A 24475-nucleotide genomic window follows, 5' to 3' on the forward strand; every position below is an offset into this window, starting at 1 on the left:
TCTTCAAGAGGTTGTACAATCAAAGTTTGAAGGTCTCAATACTTGTCGTTGTTTCAAAACACACCATTGTAGCTATTGGGCAGTGTCATGCTGCACCTTATCAAATAAATCTATGAGATCCTCTACCATCCAGAATAATCTTCTACTGTATTTGTAATAGAATTTGCTAAGTATCTTTTTATATAATTAGTCTTAATAAGAGCACTCATATTAAGAGTGCTCTTAAATAATCTTTCTAGCGCTCTGTTTTGTATAAAGATGTTAATATTATCTGTAGTAGTACTGTAGAAATACTGATAGTAGGAATAATAATAACATTAAAATTAATAAGCCATTATGAGATGTAGCAGAAAGTTTTAATGAACCATAATTAAGGTAGAATAAATCTTCTTGTATTTCCTTTTCGGTAGCAATTAATTCTGATTGTTAATTTTTCATTTTTTCCCTTTTTTCTTTTTTTTTTTAATTTGGGAAAAGGGGCATCTGATTTATTAGATGATTTAGAAATATTTCTACTACCTCCACCTCTCTTCTAGCTTTATAATCTTACAAAAACTGGATTCTGGATTCACTTAATGAGTTACAGAAAAGAAGTAGACTTTCTACAAATAAAACTTCTATTTATTTTGTAGCATGACTGTAATCAGCAATGACTAAAAAACTTAATGCAGTAGCTGTATTTCAGTGAAGCAATGAAGTAAAAAACACTTTAAGTAGGCATTTAAGCACACCTGAACTATATGCTTGGCTTATACTTGCTGAATTGGCTTGTTTGAATAATCCAGTTGATAATAAGTGTATACTTCTAGGATGAGCACATCCCTATTGTAATTATTTGATTTGAAAAAAACAAAAAACAAATACTTTGTTCAGTAATATGTTCTTTGCCTCTCTTACCGTATATTTAGAGTTTGGACTTAATGCCACACATCAATACTGTCGCAGTTTTAGCCAATAACCAGGTAACAGATACTGTTATTCCCCCACTACCCTCCTAAGGGAAGATTAAGAGGGGAATAAGGGAGAGAGACTTCAAGGTTGGAAAAAAATAGAAAAGGTTTAATTAAATACTAAATAGTAGTAATAATAACGATGGTGCATTACATACAAATATGCACAAATGTGCAAATATGGAGCCCACAGTCATTGGTTGATAATCACTTCCCAACCAGAAAAGTTCTAAACTGGACTCAGCAGCAGATAAAAATGCCCAGGTCCAGGGTCCCAGTGACATTCTGCAAAAGCCTTGGAGCAGCCAAGCTATTGCTATTCAGGGAGGCAAGAGAAGACAACCTGTCTTGTTGAACAGTGTTCTTCTCTGTCAGGAACACAGGATACAGGAATATCAGCAGCAGAGAGAGATGACGAACACATCCCAACCCAGCTAACACTGTGATTGGTTCATTTGTGTCACCTGATCCACCATATCCTCCCCACTTATTTGAACTTTTTTATTCTCTGACAGAAATATTTAATATTTCATAATTTATACATCATTTATAAAAGGAATGCTAAGAGAAAACAGAGCATTCTTCTTCTCAATAATTATTTATTAAATGGTAGTTACTTGCTATCTTATCTATGTAAAGTTTTTTGGAATAATTCTGCAGAACGTGTTTGTAAAACTGTTTTTTTTGTTCCTTTGGACTATTAAATAGAAATATATCTTCAATGTGGAAACGTAGTTTTAAGTTACCTATGTATCTTAGTAAATATTATTTATGAAAGCTTCCTCTGAATTTTAAACACACTATTTTGTTTGAACTACATATGTTTAATTTAATAATATTGTGTGTTTTTTTTTTAAAATAAACCACAGCATTAAATACAAGGAGTCATTAATGCAATTTTTTTTGTGTTGACATATATATTTAGATGGAACTTTTTCCTGGGTAGTCTTTTTTTTACTTTTCTGGATCTTTCTGATGCTCTGTGATGTTATAGTCTTTCAGTAACTCTTTTCTATTTTTTGTCAGGTGTTTTTTTAATTTATTTTTTTTTGCATAACTTGTTATGTATTAAAAAAATACAATTGATTGTGAAAATATCATATTTCATAAATATTGAAAGAATGAATTTGTTATACAGAACTAGAATACTTACTGTAGTGTTCAAATGTGAAAACACATTTAAACGATTGCTGAGATTAGTTGTATGCTGATTTATCATTGAAGTTATCCTACAATTTAATTGATGCAGTTAATGAACAAACTGAAATATTGCCATTCAAACAAATATAATCCACCATAGTAATATATATGCTTATCCTCAATTTGAAGTGTTTTATTTGCTACGTAGTGCTCATACTGCTGAAAAATATTTTTTTCTCTGCTGCAGCTGCAGCCATTCCTAGTAGATGATGCACAGAACAGTATATGAATGTCAGGAGAAAAAAAACAAACTTGTTTCAGGTTCTCATGCTGCTATGAATTGTATACTTCTGTATTAATTATTAAAAGTAAGCATTTTCAAAATTTGGAAATTGCACTGTGAACATGGTCATGTAATACTTTTTTATACTAAATACAGTTTAAATTCAGGCATCATTAACAAATTTCTGTTCCTAAATAATTTTACTTTTTCTTACTTTGAATTAACTGCATTCTTTCTTGTATGTCAGGATAGGAAAAAGGTTTTTAAAGAATTCTGTGATAATTTTCAGCCTTGTGAATCTTAGTGGAAACATGACCAAGTGTTAAATTGGGCAACTAAATTATTACTATTACTAAGTAAAACTTTTGTATTCAGTGCTAGAATTATAGAAATGCTTTGTTTGGAAAAGACCTTTAAGAACATGAAGTCCAACTGTTAACCTAACAGACTGCCAAGTCCACTGCTAAACCACATCCCTAGGCACCACATCTACAGGTCTTTTAAATACCTCCAGGGATGGTGCCTCCACCACTTCCCTGTGCAGCCTGTTCCAGTGCCTGATAACATTTTCAGTGAAGACATTTATTTGTTAATCACTCTATTTCTGGAGTTTGGCACTCTAGGGTTTACCTGTTATGGAATGCATTACAGAATTAATGTATTAACATTTACTTCCTTTATTGAGAGCTGGCTAAACAATAAAAAGTGCTCCTGTTCTCTTCCAGCTTACGAGTTACAGAACTGCCCCGACCCTCCTCCTTTTTTGAATGGTTATATAGTCAACTCAGATTACAGTGTGGGTCAGTCAGTATCATTTGAATGCTATCCTGGATATGTTTTGAGGGGTCAGCCTGTTCTCACATGCCAACATGGAATCAACAGGAATTGGAATTATCATTTCCCCAGATGCGAAGGTAACATTCTAATAGTACCTGTGCTTCAGAACTCACAGTACTTTCTGATTTTTGTGTGCTTGTTTGTGTGAGTTAATGTAATGCAACTTTTGCTGAAGAGCTGCACCTTTTTCCTAATCTGCAAGATAAGCAGCAAAAGTCAGAAGTGTGTCCTTTTATAAATCATAAACATTTTAGTAATCATGTACCTCAGCAGTAATTTATTATTCCTACTAATATCTGTCAGTTGACTATGTGAACTCATCATACTGCCAGAAATGACCTTAAGCTCCAAGTGATTATTTTCTTTCCTCCTTTTCCTAATTTGGGGATAAGATGGGCAGTGTACAATGTCACGTAAAAAATTTTCAATTGTAAAGCTTTTCCTCGGATTTGGTCCAAAATATCAAGTGCAGAAACAAAATTTCTGACATTTCTGACATTCCTTTAAATGTTTAGAGGCTTTGACAAAGTCTCATACGTGATATTATGGCAAAACTAGGTAGTAAATGTGTAGAATTACATTCCCTGATGTCATAGATAGCCAACCAACTAAGAAGATAATATATAGATTGAAACAAATAATTTTCATCATAGCAAGAGCTTAATGGTGCTACAGGTTTTCAGTACAGAACCGATGTTGACATGAATGTATTTGACACTAATCTTGAAAGATGGGACACAAGATGCCAAATAACTTTTAGGTTAGTCAAAACAGAAAAGGGTGTGAGGAATTCAAGAAAGATCTAACCGAGCTACAGATATAAGCCATGAAAAAAGTGTGAAAGAAGGGCCAGTCATTCTGCTGAAGGAGAGACTGCTAGGGGCTGGAAACAAATTTTTCAGTGGAAGAAGTTTTTTCTACTTTGCATGCTTCTGTGTGTTCTTAGCATGGAGAGTTGAAAATTGTCAGAAGGAAAAACTACACTAGATGGACTAAAGGTTTACTTCAGCATTGAAGCTCCTTGCTTCTTAAGTGAGGATTTTAGTATTGTGAATAATGATTTCAAATTATTTTCTTATTATTTCTGAAACAAGTATTCTCCTTAACAACTTAACTATATTACTGTGCAACATGAACATCTGTTTTGTAAATCTCTTTTGGAAGGGATACTTTTATTATGTCCTATGTTGCCATTTAAATCTAATGTTACAAGAATTCATAAAATTTAAGTTCTAGTTCCATAATAGTTAATGCAAATTATCATAAATTGCTCAGAAATCTAGTAAAGTAAATATATGGAGGAAGTTGAAAGTATTGCATATTTCTTTGTATGAAAAGTGGTTATAAGGGAGAAATAAAGTTTAATATTAATTTTCTGGATTAAGGTTGTCACAGATAAAAATCTTTGTCTATTTGAGACTTGTTAAAGCATAAAAACACTTATAAACCTCCAATTCTTTGTAATTTAAAAATATTATTTTAATTTGTTTAATAATTCCAATACGAATATTACAACCGTTATTAACTAATTTAATTTAAACTTAATTTTATTACATTATTGCACAGATGCTAGAGAAGTCTGACAGACTCCAGGAGTAAGACATAAACTTGCCATACTGGTCAAAGGGAAAAGATAAAGAACATTTGGCATTGGAATGAGAAAGGCCATCCACCATGACATCAGCACTTCACTGAGGAATTAGTACATATTTGAACAACCGAGAGTGTTGAGTTTCAGTTTATTTTCAAATTAAATCACAGAATTTTATTGTCAGGCTCTTATGATATTTTGCTTTTATGACAGTATAGAAGTGAAAGTACTAAAATGATTATTCCAGTATTGAGTGGCATCAGAAGTTTTCTAGCTTACGAGAGAATGTGTAAATTCTGTACAATCAAGGAGAACTGTTAGATGGCTGTGAAGGTGTGGCTGCTCTTCCCATGTCTTCCATTTTTTCTTGTTTTTCAATCTCTGCCTCAGAACAGCTTGAAGACAGTTTAGACATTTGACAAAAACATATATTTCAATTTAATTAAGAAGGAATGCATGCAAATAACTTAAAACCTATTTTTTACTATCTCTTTTAGGAAGAAGAGTATGTAAAGAAAAGAAATAGCTACAATCAATTAAAATAATTCCTAAATAATTATATTATCCTAGCGAACTATAATTTCAGTTGTGTAGTGAGACATCTTTTGAGCCTTTTGCAACTCCAATGGTCCACACTACAGTAGGCAATATAGGCACCTTTTACAAAACTGTTCCTCCCAAAGGAAAAATAGTGGCATGAGAAAATTCTTTGTGAGCAAAGGATGAATGCTTTACTTAGAGATGTAGAATGTGATAATGCATCACACATGGATCTTTGTCAAAGTGGTTGCTTATAACTGATGATTTTTTTTCTTTTGTAAATGGGTTTTATTTTTCTGACTCTTTTACCACTAACATATTTAGATTAAAGATGTGAACCATCATCTCCCATATCCCTTAGTTAAGAGACTTTAATATTCCTTTTAAATTGCATGCCTAATCTTGCTCTGAAAGAGAGCCACCTATCTCTTTCTGTGAACTATTATAGCTAACTTCTGTACTTACTTTAAAAGATTCATTCAGCCTGAAATATGGGCTTAAGTACTGCAGTTATTTGCTCTTTTTTCCCCAAGGATGCTGTCTTTAAATTTTACCCTCTTGAATTTTACATTTAAATGTTTTACAAGTCCCATTCTAGGTACATAAGGCTTTACACTGAATATGATCTCTAGCTCCATGTGACTGTTTAATTAAATTATAGCACTTTGCAAAATGTTTGTATATGTATTATATGTATTAATAAGTAATTATTTTTGAGTTCAAGAAAAAATCAAAGATAAGGAAGGAATATTTAAAGAAGATATTTATATTGAAGGAAAACTGGGTTATGGAGTGAAGTTTGTCAGTATTTTGAAAGAAAATACAATTATAAACCTGCACTTTTAAACAAATATGAAATATTTTTCCTCAAGTTAAACATCAAGTTTTACAATATCCTTTAAACAGTGATACAAAATTATAAAGGATCATGAACATGTGCTGCTTATACAGTACAATGCTAGGGTGAAAAGAACAGCTAAAGAGTTACAAGGAGAATATCAAGTAAGCATAGGGACTGTCTTCTCTGGAAATAAATATGCCACTTCCAGAAAATGTGTGAAAATAAGCTGAAGAGCCTATGGAAGATATGGAATAATTACATGCTAAAATAAAATAACTTTTGTGCAGTCTTTATGTAACAGATATGAATATGTCTTACTCTACTAAATTATGATCTTACTGTATTTAATCCCTCTAAATCTTGCTGCCTGAAGATATAGGTTTTTAAAACTCATTACGATATTTTTGCTGGTGAACTACAATATGCCTTATTATCTTTCATAAGAATAAAAAAAAAGAAAGTAAAGGACATAAAAAGATAAGAGAATATGTGTGTTTTCTCTTCTCATTAACGTTGACCTACCCTCTGCATTAAGCTCTGCACTCCTAGAATAAAGACATTTAAGAAAACAGATACATATTCTCTCTAGATCTCTTTAAGGTTACTAGTTAGAATTAGTTTTAAATCCCACTGATTTCTGAGATACAATTTTAAAAGTTTATCGGTGGGAAAACACATTGTTTTGCTTATCTTCTTAGAAATCTTACATTTCTAGACAAGTTATAATCCTTTCTCTTCGAAAATTGTTTTCACACTCACTGAGTTTTGTATTGGTTCATTCAATGTTGTTCTAGTGTTAGTGTTAGAGACTCTTCTAGCTAGATTTAGTCCCTTTTTAGTTCTATTTTTTATTATTAAACTTTTGGCTTTTGGGGTAATCCTACTAATGTATTAACAAGATACACATGGAGCATTTAACTTTAAATGTTGGTCTTTTATAGCATGTATTTTTTAAATCCTTTTTGTAGTGGTAAATCAGAAATGAGAAGTATAACTTTTACAAATTAAACTGAGAGGATGGATAAGTCAAAGGATCAAAGAAGTCATTCCTTTGTTCTGTTACTGTCAAGTCTGTAATTCAGAGTATACATTTGTTGTGGATCTTTTGCATGTGAATCCTACCTTCCAAGCTACCCACATTCATCTACATTACACAGCTCCACAGAGCTGAGGGCTTAATGAGTGCATCTCCGTTGTGTGTGCAGTTGTGTGCATTTACATCTATCATTTCAGACTCAAAAGTAGGTTTCTTAGTGTTTTACTGAGCACATTAGTTATGGGAGCACTCAGTCTCTCTGGTAGCAAACTATTTGCTGTGTTAAAAATTCATTTCTGTACATTAAAGCTCAATCTAGCATTGCTGAAAGAATTACTATGACAGATTTTTTTTTACAATAAGGAAAACAAGTGGTTTTAAGGTTTGTGCTGGAATTTGGCAGTGAGTCTGAATGACATCAGGATTAGAAATACTTTGTGCCTCTGAGAAGCAGCAATCAAGAAAAGCTGCTGTCTCTAAGATCTAGATTGTGCTGACCTGGGACATTTAGAATTTGGGAGCATTTTGATATTCCATTTGTAACATGAAGAAGTATTTTTCTCCTATTAATTTTTTTTTTTTTTTTTTTTTTCTTTTCAGCTCCTTGTGGCTATAATGTAACTGCTCAGAATGGTACAGTTTATTCCCCAGGATTTCCAGATGAATACCCAAATTCCAAGGACTGTACTTGGTTAATTATTGTACCTCCAGGCCATGGGATTTATATCAACTTTACCTTACTCCAAACTGAGCCTGTGAATGACTACATTGCAGTTTGGTATGCAATTTTCAAAACAAAAATGAATTTTTCAGATTTATCAGATCTCACTGTTCCAAGCTACAGCTTTTGTTTAGTATTTTTAGTATTTTAGTATTTTCTTTAGCTTGTCATATGTGATGAAGAACAGCATAAAACAAGGTCTACAATTGTATGATAAAATAATATTATGTATCACTGCCTGAATTCTTTAAGAATATTGTTTCAAAAGTACTTTGACCTCACAAGACCTCACTTAGAAAACTGGGAAGTCAAAGAAGATCTGACTGATAACTGAGTTTTAGTTTCAGACATCTTTAGGCAATAGCTAATTTTGGCATTATTTAAGATGTTCTCAGATTTTCTTAATATCTTAATGTGGATGATTTCAGCCCTTGTACCTCTGTCTTTAAGCTTCATGCTATATGTTTGTTCCACTTCTCTGAACTTGAATTTCTTGCTCCTCAAACCCATCTCAACTTTCTGTCCTCAGCTGGAAGAAGAGGTCTCAGGGCTGTTTAAATTCTTGAAGAAGAATTTACTGCACTGGAGAGCAGGCATAGATGATGCTGACATTGTTACATACTTTCTCTTCTATGGCTAACTCTGGTCCTTATCCCACATAAATGTGCAAAGTGACATATCTCTCAAATATGCTACAGATACTTCAGTAAAAGGACAGTTTGCAGAGAATATAGGATGTAACTTACTTCTCAGTCCACTATTCTTGTACCTAAATACTAAAATCCACTTAACACAGGGAAAATCCACTAAGTTCACAAATATGCATAACTTTTTATGAACTGGCATATGGCTACCTCTGGTGTTTTCATTACCTATGAATACAAGTCATCTGGCATGTTAAACAAATAAAAAAAACCAGCAAACTTTCACTGGTAAAGATCTAACTGTGTCAGTTATTTCCTTTTTTACCTAAGCGATTAAGTCATAAAATTGTGTCAGCTTTTTGAACTTGTTTAGCTGAAGTATATGCTGAATTCCTGAATTGTTATATTCTTTCAATGAAGATTTTAAAACAACTGTTCTGCATCTTATTTTTCTCAGTTTCTAACTGCCCGTGAGTTACAGCAATTCATTCTTCAGAGTTATTTTTTCCAGTATCGGCGATTGATAGATCCTGAATTTGCTGGGAGGAGTCTGTTTTGTGTAATGATGTCATTTATTTGTATGCTGTTCATTTCTGTATGCAAAGTTGAATCTTAAAATCAAAGGTTTTTTGCCTTTTTTTTTTTTTAAATTCTTGTTTTTCCCTCTCCCTCAGGGAATTATCCTGGGAATCTGACTTCTAGACTGAAAACCTAAGGAAATAATCAAATTCCTGTTCAATAGCCATTACATTCACTCTTCATTTCCAAGGCCAAAGAAAATATATTTTATGCCAATCACTAATAGTTAATTTTTTGTTTATTGTGACTAATACCAGAGTAGAAATCAGAAGCCTCTTTAATCCTGAAAAAAAAAAAAACAAGTTATATGTACAGTTATATACATGATATACATTATTTTAAAGCTTGAACCAGTGTTTGTCGATACAATGGATTTTTCTTTTTATGATTCCAGTATCTTCATAGGTTTGAGGCAGGCAAAAATTAGTTAATGCCTTCCTTGGACAAGTATCCCTCTGATTTAGACTGTGAAAAGTCAAAAGCTAACAGTTTTCAGAGAGCTTCTAGATAATCTCCATCCTTCTAAAATACATACCACAAAAGCTTTTTTATTCAATTTAGATTCCTTATATATGGTGTACAAAAGGACCAGAGATAAATGTTGCAGAGTTCAAAAAATTCTTCAGTGATAAAAGCAGGTGGAGTTGTTTATTTATTTATTCTTCCTGTTCAAGTCTGAATGTTCTACATGATGATACTGAAAATTAATGGAACCTGAAATTACTGGAGTGTTTTTCTCTTTGGTGTTCTATCCTACTGTTCAGATACATGAAGTGGGTTTTTTCCTTTTTTCTTTTCCTTTTCTTTTTTGTCCTTTTTTTCCCCTCTTTTTTTTTTTTTTTTTTTCCCCTTTTTTTTTTTTTTTTTTTCTTCAGGAAATACCTTTGAGTCTTTGGAAAGAATTCAAGTGGCAAGAGTAAATTACAACTTCCATACCTCTGTCTTAGTCTTGAGTAAGGACTTTTAGGATCTGAGTCAAAAATGTTAGAAATAAGATTACAAACATTTTCTAGATTATTTTTTTTTTGCTGAGAATTTTTTTTGCAAGGACAGAGAAAATTGCAGTCAGCCAATAAATTTCTTGCTCATGGAAGTATAAAAGCTATTGTAAGTTACTCCTGGTCTCCCAAAAAATAATGGGCTTTGAAATTAGAAAGAGTAATCTGTGTTGCTAGAAATAAAAATGAAACAAACTAATTTTGAATCACAAGGAAGTACATTAAAAAAACAAAACAAAACAAAACAACATACTCTCCTGAGAAAAGAGAAATTTAAAAGTTGAGTACAGTGTTTCTTCAGCTGTTTTTTTTACTTACATTTCCCTTCCTAGGGATGGTCCTGACCATAATTCACCTCAGCTGGGTGTATTTAGTGGGAATACTGCTCTGGAAACAGCCTACAGTTCCACCAATCAAGTACTCCTCAAATTTCACAGTGATTTTTCAACGGGAGGATTCTTTGTCCTCAATTTTCATGGTCAGTATGCTTTATATAAATTAACATCTAATTACCACAATTGATGTGGGGATTTTAGAAATATTTCTTTGTGATTTACTGAATGATGTTAAATAAATTTACCATGACTAATGGACTTGCTACTCTTTTTAAAGTAACAGTATAATATTTTTTTTTTAAATTACACACTAAAAAAAAACCTTAAGAAAGTTAATTTTTATCTTTGAATTAACTATGTTTATCTTTAATGTTAATCATTGCTGTCTAATATTGAGCTTTTACTTTTTGAAATATTTTTGGCCTTTTTGAAATTATTTTGAAATATTTTTCACTTAAATTTTTCAGCTTATCAGCTGAAGAAGTGCCAGCCTCCACCCACAGTTCCACATGCAGATATGTTTACAGAAGATGATGACTTTGAAATAGGTGAAAAAATAGTATCTCCTTTCTTATGTTTTCACTTGAAGTCTAATTTAGCTAAACTATTATACCTCATCTTCCACCTGAGATTTTGATATATTTCAGTTTAAGGGTATTTTGGGGTTTAACTGTTTTATCAATAACTTCTTCAGGAGATTTTGTGAAGTACAAGTGCCATCCTGGTTTCACTCTTGTTGGACAAGATATATTAACCTGCAAACTGAATGCACAGTTGCAGTTTGAAGGATCCTCTCCATCTTGTGAAGGTAAATACCTGTTTGCATGGTCTGCATATTGTTAGAATTCATCCTTTTTCATCTTCTCATACATTAGGCATCAGTTTTCTGGACACTGTATTTTCATAAATGTTTATAGGGAAGTTTCCATTAATTTCTTCAATATCTAAGTGCACACATTTTCAAACTGGTCACAAAAATTTTGGCACAGACATTCTTTCGAATAAAATATGATTGGCTTTAAGTAGTTAACGACACCATTAATGGGACACTGATTTCTAAACTTCATTTAAATTATTTAACTTTGTTTCGTATGAAACCAAAGATCTATTTTCACCCCTGAAAAAGTTTTAAATATATGTATTTAAACTAACTTTTCAAATTAAAATAAGAAATTATTCTCTCTGTTTTCATGAATGTGGTGACATTTTATGACAAAGTCACATGAAAAAATGTGTTCTAAAATATGTAGCAAACAAAGTAATGGAAATACTAAAATATTTCAACTATTCATACTATGTTTATAATAACAGTATTTCAAGAAATGAATTTATAGTTTAATGTGCATTCTGTTTAGCTGTGCATTCATACACAATTTGCTCAACTTCATGGAAAACAAGTATATCTTGGAGATATGTATTCAGTCCTCCAAATTACACTTTTCAACAGATGCTGTTGGTTATTTTTTCATTATTTTGGTTTATTTTGTTAAATAGCGGATGGCAAAAATACTTTGAAATGTTGGAAAAGTGATCAAGAAAGCACCTGTAGATTTTTTTTCCTGAAGTACCTCAATTTTTGGGGGGTGAAAAAAAATTACTGATGAGACACCATCATTGAAATTTTAAGGAAGTCAAAAAGTGATCATAAATTCTTATATTCATAACGTATTGACTGGGATTAGGTTGATCTAGAATATGTAACTATGGATGGAATATTGTCCATATCACGAAATAACATTTGTATGCACAGCAGGTAACACTGAAAGCAGAGCAATTATTGTGACCCTTTATTAATAGTTGCATGCATATCATCTTCCCATTACACTGGTTCTTTATTTCCATGAATTAAATACTAATAAAGGGTTCATAGTACAAACTGTATTAGTTTCTTATATATTATGATGCATAATATTTTTGATGCCTCTGTAAGTAATTTGTCTGTATGACTACCCATGCCTGAGTAGTTTTTATTCCTCCTCTTTTTAAACTTGTGCATACAATAATTTGGGAGCTGTCATAGACTGAGAGACATGACTCCGTGTCCTTCTTTGGGATGGAAAAGATGTGTTTTTTCAGGATACTCACCATAAAATATGCAAAAAACATGAGAAAATTGTGTATTTCTGTATATCTCTTGATCAGATAACTCAATGCCTATTGATATTTGAATTCTTTTCCAATCAGTGTATTCTAATATGATGATTGTACTGCAAATCCAGCTTTCAATTTTAAGTTAACTCTTGACTGAGTCAGTTACACCGTAAATAAAAAATGAAGCCTAAAATAAACTGAACTATTACTGTAAAAACTACAGAGATATTAGGAACTTCTGATAATGATTAGCTATCTGCAAAACACAGAGGAACAGCTATTTCAAACAATTTTCACAGACGTTGTTGAAACCAGTGGCTTTCTCTAATGATAGCAACAGTTGTTTCTTGCAGTCCTGTGAGGCATCATAGATGAAAACTAGCAGCTCTTTATTTCCCTCTCAGACTTTGTAGGTTTTGTGATTTTCTCCCTTTGCTTGCATTTGCGATTTATTGTTTTTCAAAACTGCCCTATATATTAAATATACCAGAATTTTACCTAATTGCTCCTAAATGATTATTAGGAGTATCTTCACTATGCATGGGTGTTTGTGGGTTTTTTTTTTACAAAAAGGATGAAATAACACAGTTCCAGTTGAGGCATACATTACCATCTATTAATGTCTTTCAGTCCCATATTCTTTTAATATGAATACAGCAGAACTTTTTTATAGGGAGGACATAAAATGAAATAATCTGATTAAAAAAGTAAAACAGACATTGAAATGATTCAGGGACAATGGAAGTGGAGTCATTATAGTAAAGCTTCTGGCACAGTTATTTTGGACAGACATAAAAGAGAAGTTTTTTTAGATAACTTGAGATGCAGTTGATTTCCTTTCTTCAGACAAGTTGCATCTTGGAATAAAATTAATTTCCCTTTCTGAAAACTAGAATGACTTTTTTTTTAATTCTTAGCCCAGCCTCTCTGATACCTCTGTCTTCATGACTTACTATTATGGAGATAAATGTTGAATTTAATTCCTATTTTATGATAAAACTAGCTTATATTTATCAAAATTTCTACTAGATTATATGAAATATTGGTAGATAATTTAAAATGTATGGTTGTAATTACCATCTTTATAATGTTTACTCATAATTAAATATATTAAAGTACTCATGTTGCACTCTGAAGTGTCTGAAATGGGAGAAATACGTATTTCTGGATCAGACTAGAAATCCCATATACCAGACAATATAATCCATTTTCTATCCCTTGCAGTGGCCAATAGTGATTTTATAGTGAAGAACACAAGATCATTCCAAGTATGCAGTTAATTAAGGCCTCCACCCAACTGTAGCTAAACAGTTCTTTGCAGTAGTAGCAATCAATGTTCTTTGTATTTTGAATCTTGTAGGATCTTTAATCAATTTCTTCAGTGGATTTATTCAATCTGATTTTGAATCCGTGTAAAAGCTTTAAATCCATAAAGTTTTGTACAAGAAGTTGCACAATGTATTTATGTAATATTTTTCTTCTTTGAATTTGGCATCTACTGCTTTTAAATCGTGACCTCTAGTTCTTATGAGGGAAGAATCAGTAAGAGTTGTTCTCTAGTCACCATATTTATGGCATGATTGTATAGACCAAAATATATTTGATACCTTTAATCATTCTTGTCATCTTTCACAACACCTTTTCCAAATCTAATATATTTCTTTTCAGGTGATGCAGTAGAGAACTGCATGTATAAAATAATATCTGATCCTGATAGACATGAAAAAAATTGCTACTTGCTCTGTAATTCACCTGTTGTATTTCAATCTAGTTTTTGGGATGCCTTCTTACATTTCTGTGTTTTACCTGTAATTTATAATTGCTTATATTGTGTTTATTTGGATCGACTTCACATTTCTCAAAAATGCCAGAAAACTTTTCATTCTCCTGAGCTGCATCACTTTGTTGTAGTAGGGAAGAAATATATATATATGATAGAAGGCCAGGTTCCAGGGTACTGTATACAAGACAAGTCTGATGACATATCTAACAGGCAAGACAGATCAGTCTCAGGGACCACTTCTGCATCATTCTCAATGGATGATGTCCAGAGCAGCTGTAATCACATCACACCTTATATCTCTTTAGCTCCCTTTCCCTTCCCACATGGTCTGTCCAAGGAAAGATTTTCTCATAATGTTTGGTACCATGAGAACTTGCTAGATATTTTCTAATGTGCACAGCCTTGGGCACCCTACAGAACATGGCTGCCCAATTCAAGAGGGACGGGGATCTACTTGAGAGAGTCCAACAGAAGGCTGTGAGGATGATTAAGGGACTGGAACACCTGCCTTATGAGGAAAGGCTGAGAGATCTAGGGCTGTTTAGTCTAGAGACAAGAAGACTGAGAGGGGATCTATGTCTATAAATACATGAGAGCTGGGTGTCAAGAAAGCAGGGACAACCTCTTTTCACTTGTGCCCAGTGATAGGATGATGGGCAATCGATTCAAACTCGAGCACAGGAAGTTCCACCTCAACATGAGGAAGAACTTCTTTACTGTGAGGGTTACAGGGCACTGGAACAGGCTTCCCAGAGAGGTTGTGGAGTCTCCTTCTCCGGAGACTTTCAAGACCTGTCTGGATGCCTTTCTGAGGGATCTGCCCAGGTTTTGGCCCTGCTCAGGCTTGGGGGTTGGACTTGATGATCTTCAGAGGTCCCTTCCAACCCCTATAATTCTGTGAATAAAAGGATAAATCAAAGATGGAGACATCAAAAGTAGTATTAGAGTTAAGAAGCTTAGTCAGGCCTTCCACAAAACAACTGAATTGGATTTCTCCAAAAGCCAGGTTAGGTAATCTCTTTCTTGAAACTCTGCTATGATGAGAGTGTCATGTTGTCCTGCAGAATTACTTTTCTCGTGACACTGCCCCACTGCACTCAATTACATGTGATCATTTAACATGAAGAGCTTTGTTATTTCCTGTTTTTCTGTAAGTATTGCCTGTGTGTATGAATTTATGCAAACGAATGGATGACAGAACTCAGAGTTTACATGTGCAACACTATGATTAAAAATGCATGTGAAATAGCTTGCTTATATCCTCCAATATACGTAAAATAGTTTCTTTTAATATTTATTCCTGTTAATCATTCCAAACCATTTTACAGTAGGTACTTTTAAAATTCATGGGATATACTTATAAATAAATTATAATTAATTATTTACTGGGACTCAAGTGTTTAATTCTGTGCTTTGCAGCTAAGAGTTTCTTGATGAGTAAACTTAACATCAAAATTTCTGAATGTGTAGGGAATTGAATCACCTTTTATCTTTGCTGCAGAAGAGAGTCCAGAAGGTATAAAATATAATACTGAAGAATATAATGTTAATATGCTATTTGATCAAAAAATATAAGAAACAATATTAACAGCAGAATATGTATATCTCAACAGAAGCAATTTGTGTGACTTTGTATTCTGTTTTGAAATATGATGCTAAAAGTGAGAGCTAATAGAACAAAAGTATCAAAACTGCAGATGTTTTGAGCTCTCAGGCCTGTATAATACCAAGAAAATGGTCTGTGGAGTTTATTTTTATTCAATTGATAAATATTAGTTATTAGTAGTATTGGAGAATGGATGTGCCTTTTGTTTTATAGAACATGGTAAAGCGGTATCTCAGTTTTATTCAATTGCATGAATCTTGTATAATATTCAAGTCTGGCTTCTACCCTGAAGATTAAGTCATGTAATCAGCAGCTGAGCTACTCAGAAAGATAGCCAGCAAAAGCTGCCAAGGTCAATTTTGCCAATTTGCCATGTAAGGCAGCCATGCAGCCAGCCTCCCATTATGATGTGTGCCTTCCCATGCCCTTGCACTTACCCAGAGCTGTTTGTCTCATAAGTTCCTGGCGTATGTCTCCTGTGAATGGAGGAGATTGAAAGGGATCTCTTGTCCAGTGACTCTTGATCATGGGAAGTGAATCTTGGCTGTATGAAGAGTTAGACCTGTAGCCTGCTGTGTAAGGAGATTTGGCCAGCTCTGCTCTGCACCAAGAGGGCCAATGGCATCCTAGCCTGCATCAGGAATAGTGTGGCCAGCCAGAGTAGAGAAGTGATTGTGCCCCTGTACTCAGCACTGGTGAGACTGCACCTCTAGTACTGTGTGCAGTTCTGGGCCCCTCACTACAAGAAGGTTATGGAGTTGCTGGAGCATGTCCAGAGAAGAGCTACCAAGCTGGTGAAAGGTCTGGAGAATAAGTCCTATAAGGAGAGGCTGAGGGAACTGGGATTGTTTAGTTTGAAGAAGAGGAGGCTGAGGGGAGACCTCATTGCTCTCTGCAACTACCTGAAAGGAGGTTGTAGGGTAGCGGGAGTTGGCCTCTTCTCTCAAGTGAATAACAGGACAAGAGCAAATGGCCTGAAGCTGCACCAGGGGAGGTTTAGGCTAGATGTTAGAAAGAATTTATTCACTGAAAGAGTGATTGGGAAGTGGAACAGGCTGCCCAGGGAGATGGTGGAGTCACCATCCCTGGAAATATTTAAAAGAAATGCAGATATACTGCTTAGTGACATGATTTAAGGATAATTTAGGTTATGATAGTGGGATTATGGTTATGGTTAGACTTGTTGATCTTCAAGATCCCTTCCAACCAGGATGATTCTATGATTCTATTCAGTGATCAGTGAAAGCCATCTTTTTTTCTTAAAAATAGTCTAGTAGCATAATGAAATGTTACCATGGGGCAAAGTAGGTTGTGGAACTGTCGTGTCAGCTTCCCTTCATAACTAATGAGCACTTTTACTGCATGTCTGACTGGAAATGCCACATAGCTAGCCAAGTATTTTATTATTTACCTGACAATAAGTTTCTGCCCAATGTTGTTGTGTGATAATTTGCTGTTGTACTTATTGCATATTCATAAATCAAGGCACTTGCTGACTGTATTTTCTCAAGTTGTTCTCTTAGTCTGAATATAGGAAGTCAAAGTAACAGCATGTTTCATTTTAAGATGAGAAAGATACTGTCATTAAATACGTGCAATGTTGTATTCTAACACAGAAGCTTGTGTGACATTTCTTGGTGTAGTTTGGCTACAGGAGTTTATATCTCAAGAGACAATCCCTGAATTAAAATTGTCAAAAGGATTCTTACTACTTTATATACCATAACCCCAAGGCTTTCCCTCTGTTAGAATGTCTTCTATGAAAATGCCCTTACCTCTTGGAGATGCTGTCAGCTACAGCCAGTACTGTCAAATGATAGGAGAAAGGGACACATTTTTGTGAAAATTTGTGAAAATTTTCTTGACAGTTTTTCCCCAGCCTACACCTCATTCTCCCTGCTTGATGGTATATTCTCACTTGCATATTACATCCCTTCTTTTTACAGGCTGATGTTTTTTCTTTTTGAATAATTTTTCTATGTAAACTAGATGAGGGGGAGGAGAGGGTTTCAAAAATCTCATATTTCTTCCTGCATTGGCTGTTGTGATAATGCTACACATTCTCCAGTCTGTTAGAGCAGACTGAGTAAAAAAGGTTGTGTTAAAAGTTAGTAATAAGTGGTTTTTACTTTCCTCATGGTTTCCACCCTTTTTATATCCCTAAATAATCACAGCAGCCTTTAAATTAGTGGTTTATAATTTGAGCTATAGTATAAAAAGTTGCAGTTGAAGAAAAATAATACTCAGATTAGTGCTGAAAACTCAACCTGTAAATTATATCTAGGGAAGTATTGGAACAGTCAGAAAAGAACTGGTTTGATTTTTAGTTTCTTTTTTCTCAACTTCGGTGCCCTTAAGAAATTGTAGTCCTCAGCAAATGAGTTTTTAAGTTAACTTTGAAACTCATATCTTTCTCAATATTTAAAATCTTCTAAAGAATCTGGGATGGCAGGAATATTGTATTGTCCAACTCAAACACATACTTTCTCTTACCTTATACATGCAAGTCTGGAAAACTGTATCTGGGTAAGAGAAAGAGTAGGAGTAAGCCAGCTTCTCAAAGGTAAAGTTCTATGCACTATGTAGGAAAGTGATTGTTAATTATAAGAAGTGAATTAATTGATAAAATTCCTATTTTGTTTGCATTGATGCTTCTGGTGAAGGGTTCAGATTTTTCCCCAGTGTATGGAACAGAAGGTAAAGACTGGACATCTTTTATTAAATATAATTTCTTTCTCTACCAGTGTATTTTATTTCTCTGAGAGAACAATTAAAATGCTGAAATTTTCCAGAAGTTTACAGCAAATTTTTTCTTGGCTACAACTGAACCTAAACTTCACCTCCAATTTTGCAAAAGGCCAAATAAAGGAAATGGTCCAGTTTTAAGTGTTTGTTTCTGATAGTTTTGTGTTTTTCCCCTGTAACATATTTTTTCCCTGATCATTTTTCCTCTGTTGTTATATTTTTTACCTTTCCTATAACCTTTAGCTTATGCAAGTACTTGTGTATTGTGACAGACAGTTTCCAGGAATGCATTTCTGTCAAGATAATAGTTGTGAATCTTACACAAAAAAACCCCATGAAAACTAATATATATTATGAAACTGTGGACAAAATATATCAGATTTCAACAGCAAACAGGCATGAAAAAAATCAGACCTGCATGAAAGCCAAAATGTTAAACAGTGACTGACAAATTAATTTCTTAATCGAAATTAGTATGTAGGGTATTAAATGTACTGCATTTTAATATAGTATACTCCTTGTCATATGCAGAGATAAACACCTATGAATACCACGTGAAGCTGTAAAATGTTGTTAGTTTAGAGTTTAAATGATAGGGGAGTGGTTGCTGAAAATAAATAAACCCTTTGTCTACACAGAACATGTATATTTTCAAATGATCTGGTGTGCCTAGAAGTTCCAATACATTGTCATGTTCATTTAAGACACTTCATTCTTAAAAGGTGTTTTGTTGGGTTTTTTTAAGATTTCAAATAGAAGACAGCTACCAGGTTTCCCAATTAAAAGTTTTACCAAGATTTACCTCATCCCTTGACTCTAAACTCTTTGGGCTGTGGTCTATTTCTGGATGAGTATTATACTATAATTAGTGTCACATAATAACTTTCATGAATACAAGGTTTATAACTTTGGTCCTGTTTCTCTTTGTGCTAAAGGGAACTTTGTTCTCCTTTCCATCTAGAATACGTTTCTAATGTTTTCATTTGGAAACTGAACCTGAAGCATACATATATCTGGAAAATAATGCTATTTTTTTTCATGGAAAGGAAACAATTATTTCACTGCTATTCCTGTTGTTCTTGTTGTATCTGTTTTAGCACAATGTCCAGCAAATGAAATCCGTACAGAATCATCAGGAGTGATCCTCAGTCCGGGTTACCCGGGCACCTATCTCAACTCTCAGACCTGTTCTTGGACTATAAAGGTTGAGCCAGGATATAACATCTCCATCTTTGTAGAAATGTTTCAAAGCGAAAAACAATTTGATGAGCTGGAGGTATTTGATGGTAAGAGAGATTTCAAGTCTATCTAACCATGAAAGAACAAATATTGGGTCAAGTGGGGTTTAATTTCCAATTGTTTCATAATTCAGTGATACATCTGAAACTTATACAATAGTCCAATGTTTATGGGGTTTTTTTGCCTTAAATGTAAATCTGTTAGCCAATGGAAGTTCTTATAGATGTACTTAGGACAAAGAAGCTTTTAAATTTTCTTAGATATTGTTAGAGGAGGAGCAGTAGCAGCTGCAGCATCCCTATGAAAGTCATAGTTTTCTGTTTCCTGTGATATGTATGGAGATCTCTAAAAGGTGAAATTAACATGCTGGTTTGTAATGGATCATTTCTGGTGAGAAAATATTTTGGGGTTATAACTGTATTTGTCCTATTAAAAAAAAAATAAATACAAATATTAGAATCTGTATACTCAAATTTGAGTTCAAATACCCAGTCTACTCTCTCCACAGTATAGCACAATCAGTGCTGCACATTGTCTGCATTTACTTCTGCTAAAGTATTTGAACATCTGTTTTAGGACAAAAAGTAGAGATGACAAAAACTCAATTTCAGGAGCGTTACTCACATCATCGCCTCTCAAAGGGCCCTATTTATTGAACAGTTTATTCTTATTTTCTGCTGAATTCCGATCTTATTACTCTGCTGTCATTGACTAATGAGAATAATTAGTCCCTGATTGTTCTTTAATATATTTTTATTTGTTTGGAGACAATTATCATATGTTCCCTCATCAACTAAGAGTATATGACAACTATGATTGAACTGATTAATAGTCACCATGGCAATTTAATAACATTTAAAAATATTAAAGGTCTTATATTTTGAGGTATCTTGCTCTAAGTATTTTTCTTAAGTAGTAGGTTTTTAATGTCTAAAGTTATTATTTTTATTTATTTATTTTTTACCTTTTGGTAACATTCTGAGAAGAAAACAATGTTTTTCATTTTTTAGAAAATGCCAGTTCTTTAGAGTATTTTTTTTTATTTATAATGTGTGCCTGGAACTTTTCTAGTGATTTGATCACTTTTTTTCATTCTGAAAAGTTTTGTTGGAACTGCTTAATGTTCGTGGTGAATATTTTTGTTACCCTTTTCAATTTAATGAAACCAGATTATCAACAATACATCTGAGAGATGTATCATAGTCACTATGTTTTTAAGCATTGTCATTTCATATAAAGAAATCACATTCTTACAAATTCATCTTTAGAGCAGCTCTGCTGAATACTTTTTTCTACCACCTACCAGCAAACTTAGATGAGAAAGATAATGGCATATTTATAACCTCTTAATACAGTACCATGTAGAGATTCCTGAGCTAGCTCCAAACAAGTTGATATTTAAATATGGCACATTGCAGTGCCTTGCAGAGATGCTTTGTTGTGTCCCAGTGGCCACATTAGGAATGTGCTTTGCTAGGCTGATTAGTTCTGTATCTCAGCATGATTAGTTTGTTGAGGCAGAAGGTAATGCTGATGTGGCTATACTCTTTCTAGTGATGGATATATCACACTAGCTTGTTCAGAGCTACCTGTATTGCTGCATTTTGCAGTAAATATATGTCATATACTAGGACCTTGTGTGGTCAAAACCAGCATACCTTTATTTAAATTAATAGAACTGCACTGATCTATCTATACCAGGTAAAGGTACATCACCAAATTTTACACAGAACTTATATTAAGATTGTCAAGACAACTTTTAAAGAAACAGTATTTTCTAAAGCACAGGTCTCTGTTCACTTTTAAGGAAACTTTGGAATGCAAACCAAAATAGTGACTACATCTAACTAACTACATTTTAAATTGTGGTGCTTCATCAGGTGGATGGTGATCAGTACAGGCATCCATTCAATTCCCACTTATCAGTCTTACCCTTAGGAAATCCCATCTGTATTCTAAGCCAGAGAAGCCATAAATGTACCATGAATGTAATTACAGAATCATCATGATTGAAAAAGACTTCTGAGGTCACCAAGTCCTACCATCAAGACAAACAAACAAACACAAAAACCACCAAAAAACCCACCCACAACCTTATTCACTAGAGCATGCCCTGCAGTGCCACATCTACACATTTCTTGAATACTTCCAGAGATTGTGACTCAACCATCTCCCGGGGCAGACTGTTTCAGTCCCTGACCACTCTTTTAATATAGAAACTCTTCCTAATAATAAATCTCAACTTCCCCTGCTGCAACTTCAGACCATTTTCTCTGCTTCTATCGTTATTTACTTCAGAGGCCAACAGCTACCTCACTACAACCTCCTTTCAGGTAGTTACAGAGGGCAATGAGGTCTCCCCTTAGCCTCCTTTTCTTCAGACTAAACAACCTCAGTTCCCTCAGCCACTCCTTGTATCACTTGTTCTCTAGACCCTTCATCAGCTTCGTAGCCCTCCTCTGGACACGTTGCAGCACCTCAGTGTCTTTCCTATAGTGAGGGGCTCAGAACTGCACACAGTACTTGAGGTGCAGCCTCACCAGTGTCGAGTAGAGAGGCACAATCACTTTCCTACTCCTGCTGGCCACGCTATTCCTGATGCAGGCCAGGATGCTATTTGCCTTCTTAGCCACCTGGGCAAACACTGCATTCAGGTTACTTACACTGAATATTATTCATTTAATACAGCAAATATTATTTGACTTTTCCCCAAAACAAAAAAATCTGTCATTGAAAACAGATTGAAATGTCTAATGTTGTCTAAAGCAAACTGAAATACGTTGAATCATTCCTTCAGTCAAATACGGTGTGGCATATGGTGCTGCAAACTAACTTAAATACCACTAATAAGGAAAGATTCTCACCTCTTAGCATGTAGTAGGTCTTTATTTGTAAAATCATACACTTTAACCCCTTTGTGTGAGAATTTCAAAAGAGCGTATACATCCTAAACTGTGACAGTGTATGAAAGTGATCTTAAAAAATAGGGTGAAGCATGGAGAAACTAAATTAATTGTCATGTTCTAAATATTTTTTTCAAGCAAAAATAGGAGCTGACCTCAGCATTCCTCATAATTAATAATCAAACACTAACTCCCTAATACAAAAAACAAACAAACCACAAAACATTTTGATGAGGGCATGGTGGACAACCTGTGCCTAAAGCTATGTTTATGTGTTCTTATTTTGTATATGTATTTATTGTTTAGAATTTGGTTGTATTGTTGTCATTGTGGTGACCAAACTTCAGTTCCAAAGAAGCTTTATGGTTTGATGTGACTTCTGTAGCCTGCCTTTTGTACCTGAAATGTCCTGATCAGGAAATATTTTATGAGACTGGATGGAGAGAAGGCTGACAACAATTGTATTCAATTTTTAGATGTCATTTGATTCAGGTTTATTTTTCTTTTTTCATGCAACATAAAAAGAGCTGATCAGGCCGCAGCTGCTGAAACTCAGCAAAAATGGATGAAGCAGCCTCTTTATTTGAAATAGCTGTTGTGGCCAAGATAATGTTGGTTGAACATGGCTTTCCTAAACTTGAAAAGTGTGTCGTAAAAGTCATGGTGAACATATGGTAGGGTTGAGTCACAGAGTCGTCAGGAGTGGAAGAGACCTCTGGAGATCATCTAGTCCATCACCCCTGCTAGATCAGGATCACCTACAGTAGATCACACAGGAACATGTCCAGACAGGTTTTAAATGTCTCCAGGGAAAGACCTTCCACAACCTCTCTGGGCAGCCTATTCCTATGCTCTGTTACTCTCTCTTTTGAAAGAGCTGAGTCCTAATGAAGTATGTATTGTAATTTCATAGCACTTGTATATATGTGTATTCCACAGTGAAATTGTGATAACCTTACATGTGAGAGAGCATTTTTAGCTAATGTGTTCACTGTGTAATATAGTGGTGTTAAAATTATACAAGCTCTACAATGTAAAATAATATATAGATTTGCTACCACTCACTAGTTGGAGAAGAGCTTAAATAAATAATATTTGTGATGGTGAGCAGAAACATAACTTCATTCAAAGCCATTGTCCCAAATAATTTTTCTTTTTTTTTTTTTTTTTTAATTCAGTATTTTTTCAATGTTTATGGCAAAAACACTAATTGTTTTATGTTTCAGTTTGTTTGTACCAAGATATCTTATTGTGCCCTCTAGTGAAAACCTAAAACCAGATGGATAGTTTAAATAGAGATCTGTTAACAATTTTACTGACAACTACGTGTCAGGTTATATCCTATTCTTTCCTTGCTTATTAATAACTGAGTTAAAATACAGAAAGCATTATTTACAGTAGTAGTACTTTAAAACTTCATTAGTTTCTTTATTAATCTCTGAAGGTTCTTCTGGGCAAAGCCCTTTACTGGTTGCTTTAAGTGGAAATCATACTGGACAGCTGAACTTTACAAGCAAAATGAATCAGCTATATCTTCGCTGGTCAACTGATCATGCAACCAGCAAGAAAGGATTCAAGATCCGTTACTCAGGTAACTGCTGATGATTGCCATT

The 24475-nt window shown here is 33.9% G+C and overlaps 1 protein-coding gene across 1 annotated transcript in view; it reads left to right on the forward strand.

Annotated features, from left to right (window-relative positions):
* CSMD1 (CUB and Sushi multiple domains 1) overlaps positions 1–24475 on the forward strand; it is a 1033138-nt gene that overhangs the window by 922284 nt on the left and 86379 nt on the right. The window contains exons 42-48 of the mRNA XM_051614951.1: positions 3099–3287; positions 7819–7996; positions 10493–10638; positions 10963–11043; positions 11190–11303; positions 19818–20006; positions 24307–24453. Coding sequence (XP_051470911.1) covers positions 3099–3287; positions 7819–7996; positions 10493–10638; positions 10963–11043; positions 11190–11303; positions 19818–20006; positions 24307–24453 — 1044 coding nt within the window. The remainder of the gene's footprint in view (positions 1–3098; positions 3288–7818; positions 7997–10492; positions 10639–10962; positions 11044–11189; positions 11304–19817; positions 20007–24306; positions 24454–24475) is intronic.

The sequence above is a fragment of the Apus apus genome, chromosome 3 (genome assembly GCF_020740795.1).
Source record: "Apus apus isolate bApuApu2 chromosome 3, bApuApu2.pri.cur, whole genome shotgun sequence".
NCBI classification, from domain to species: domain Eukaryota; kingdom Metazoa; phylum Chordata; class Aves; order Apodiformes; family Apodidae; genus Apus; species Apus apus.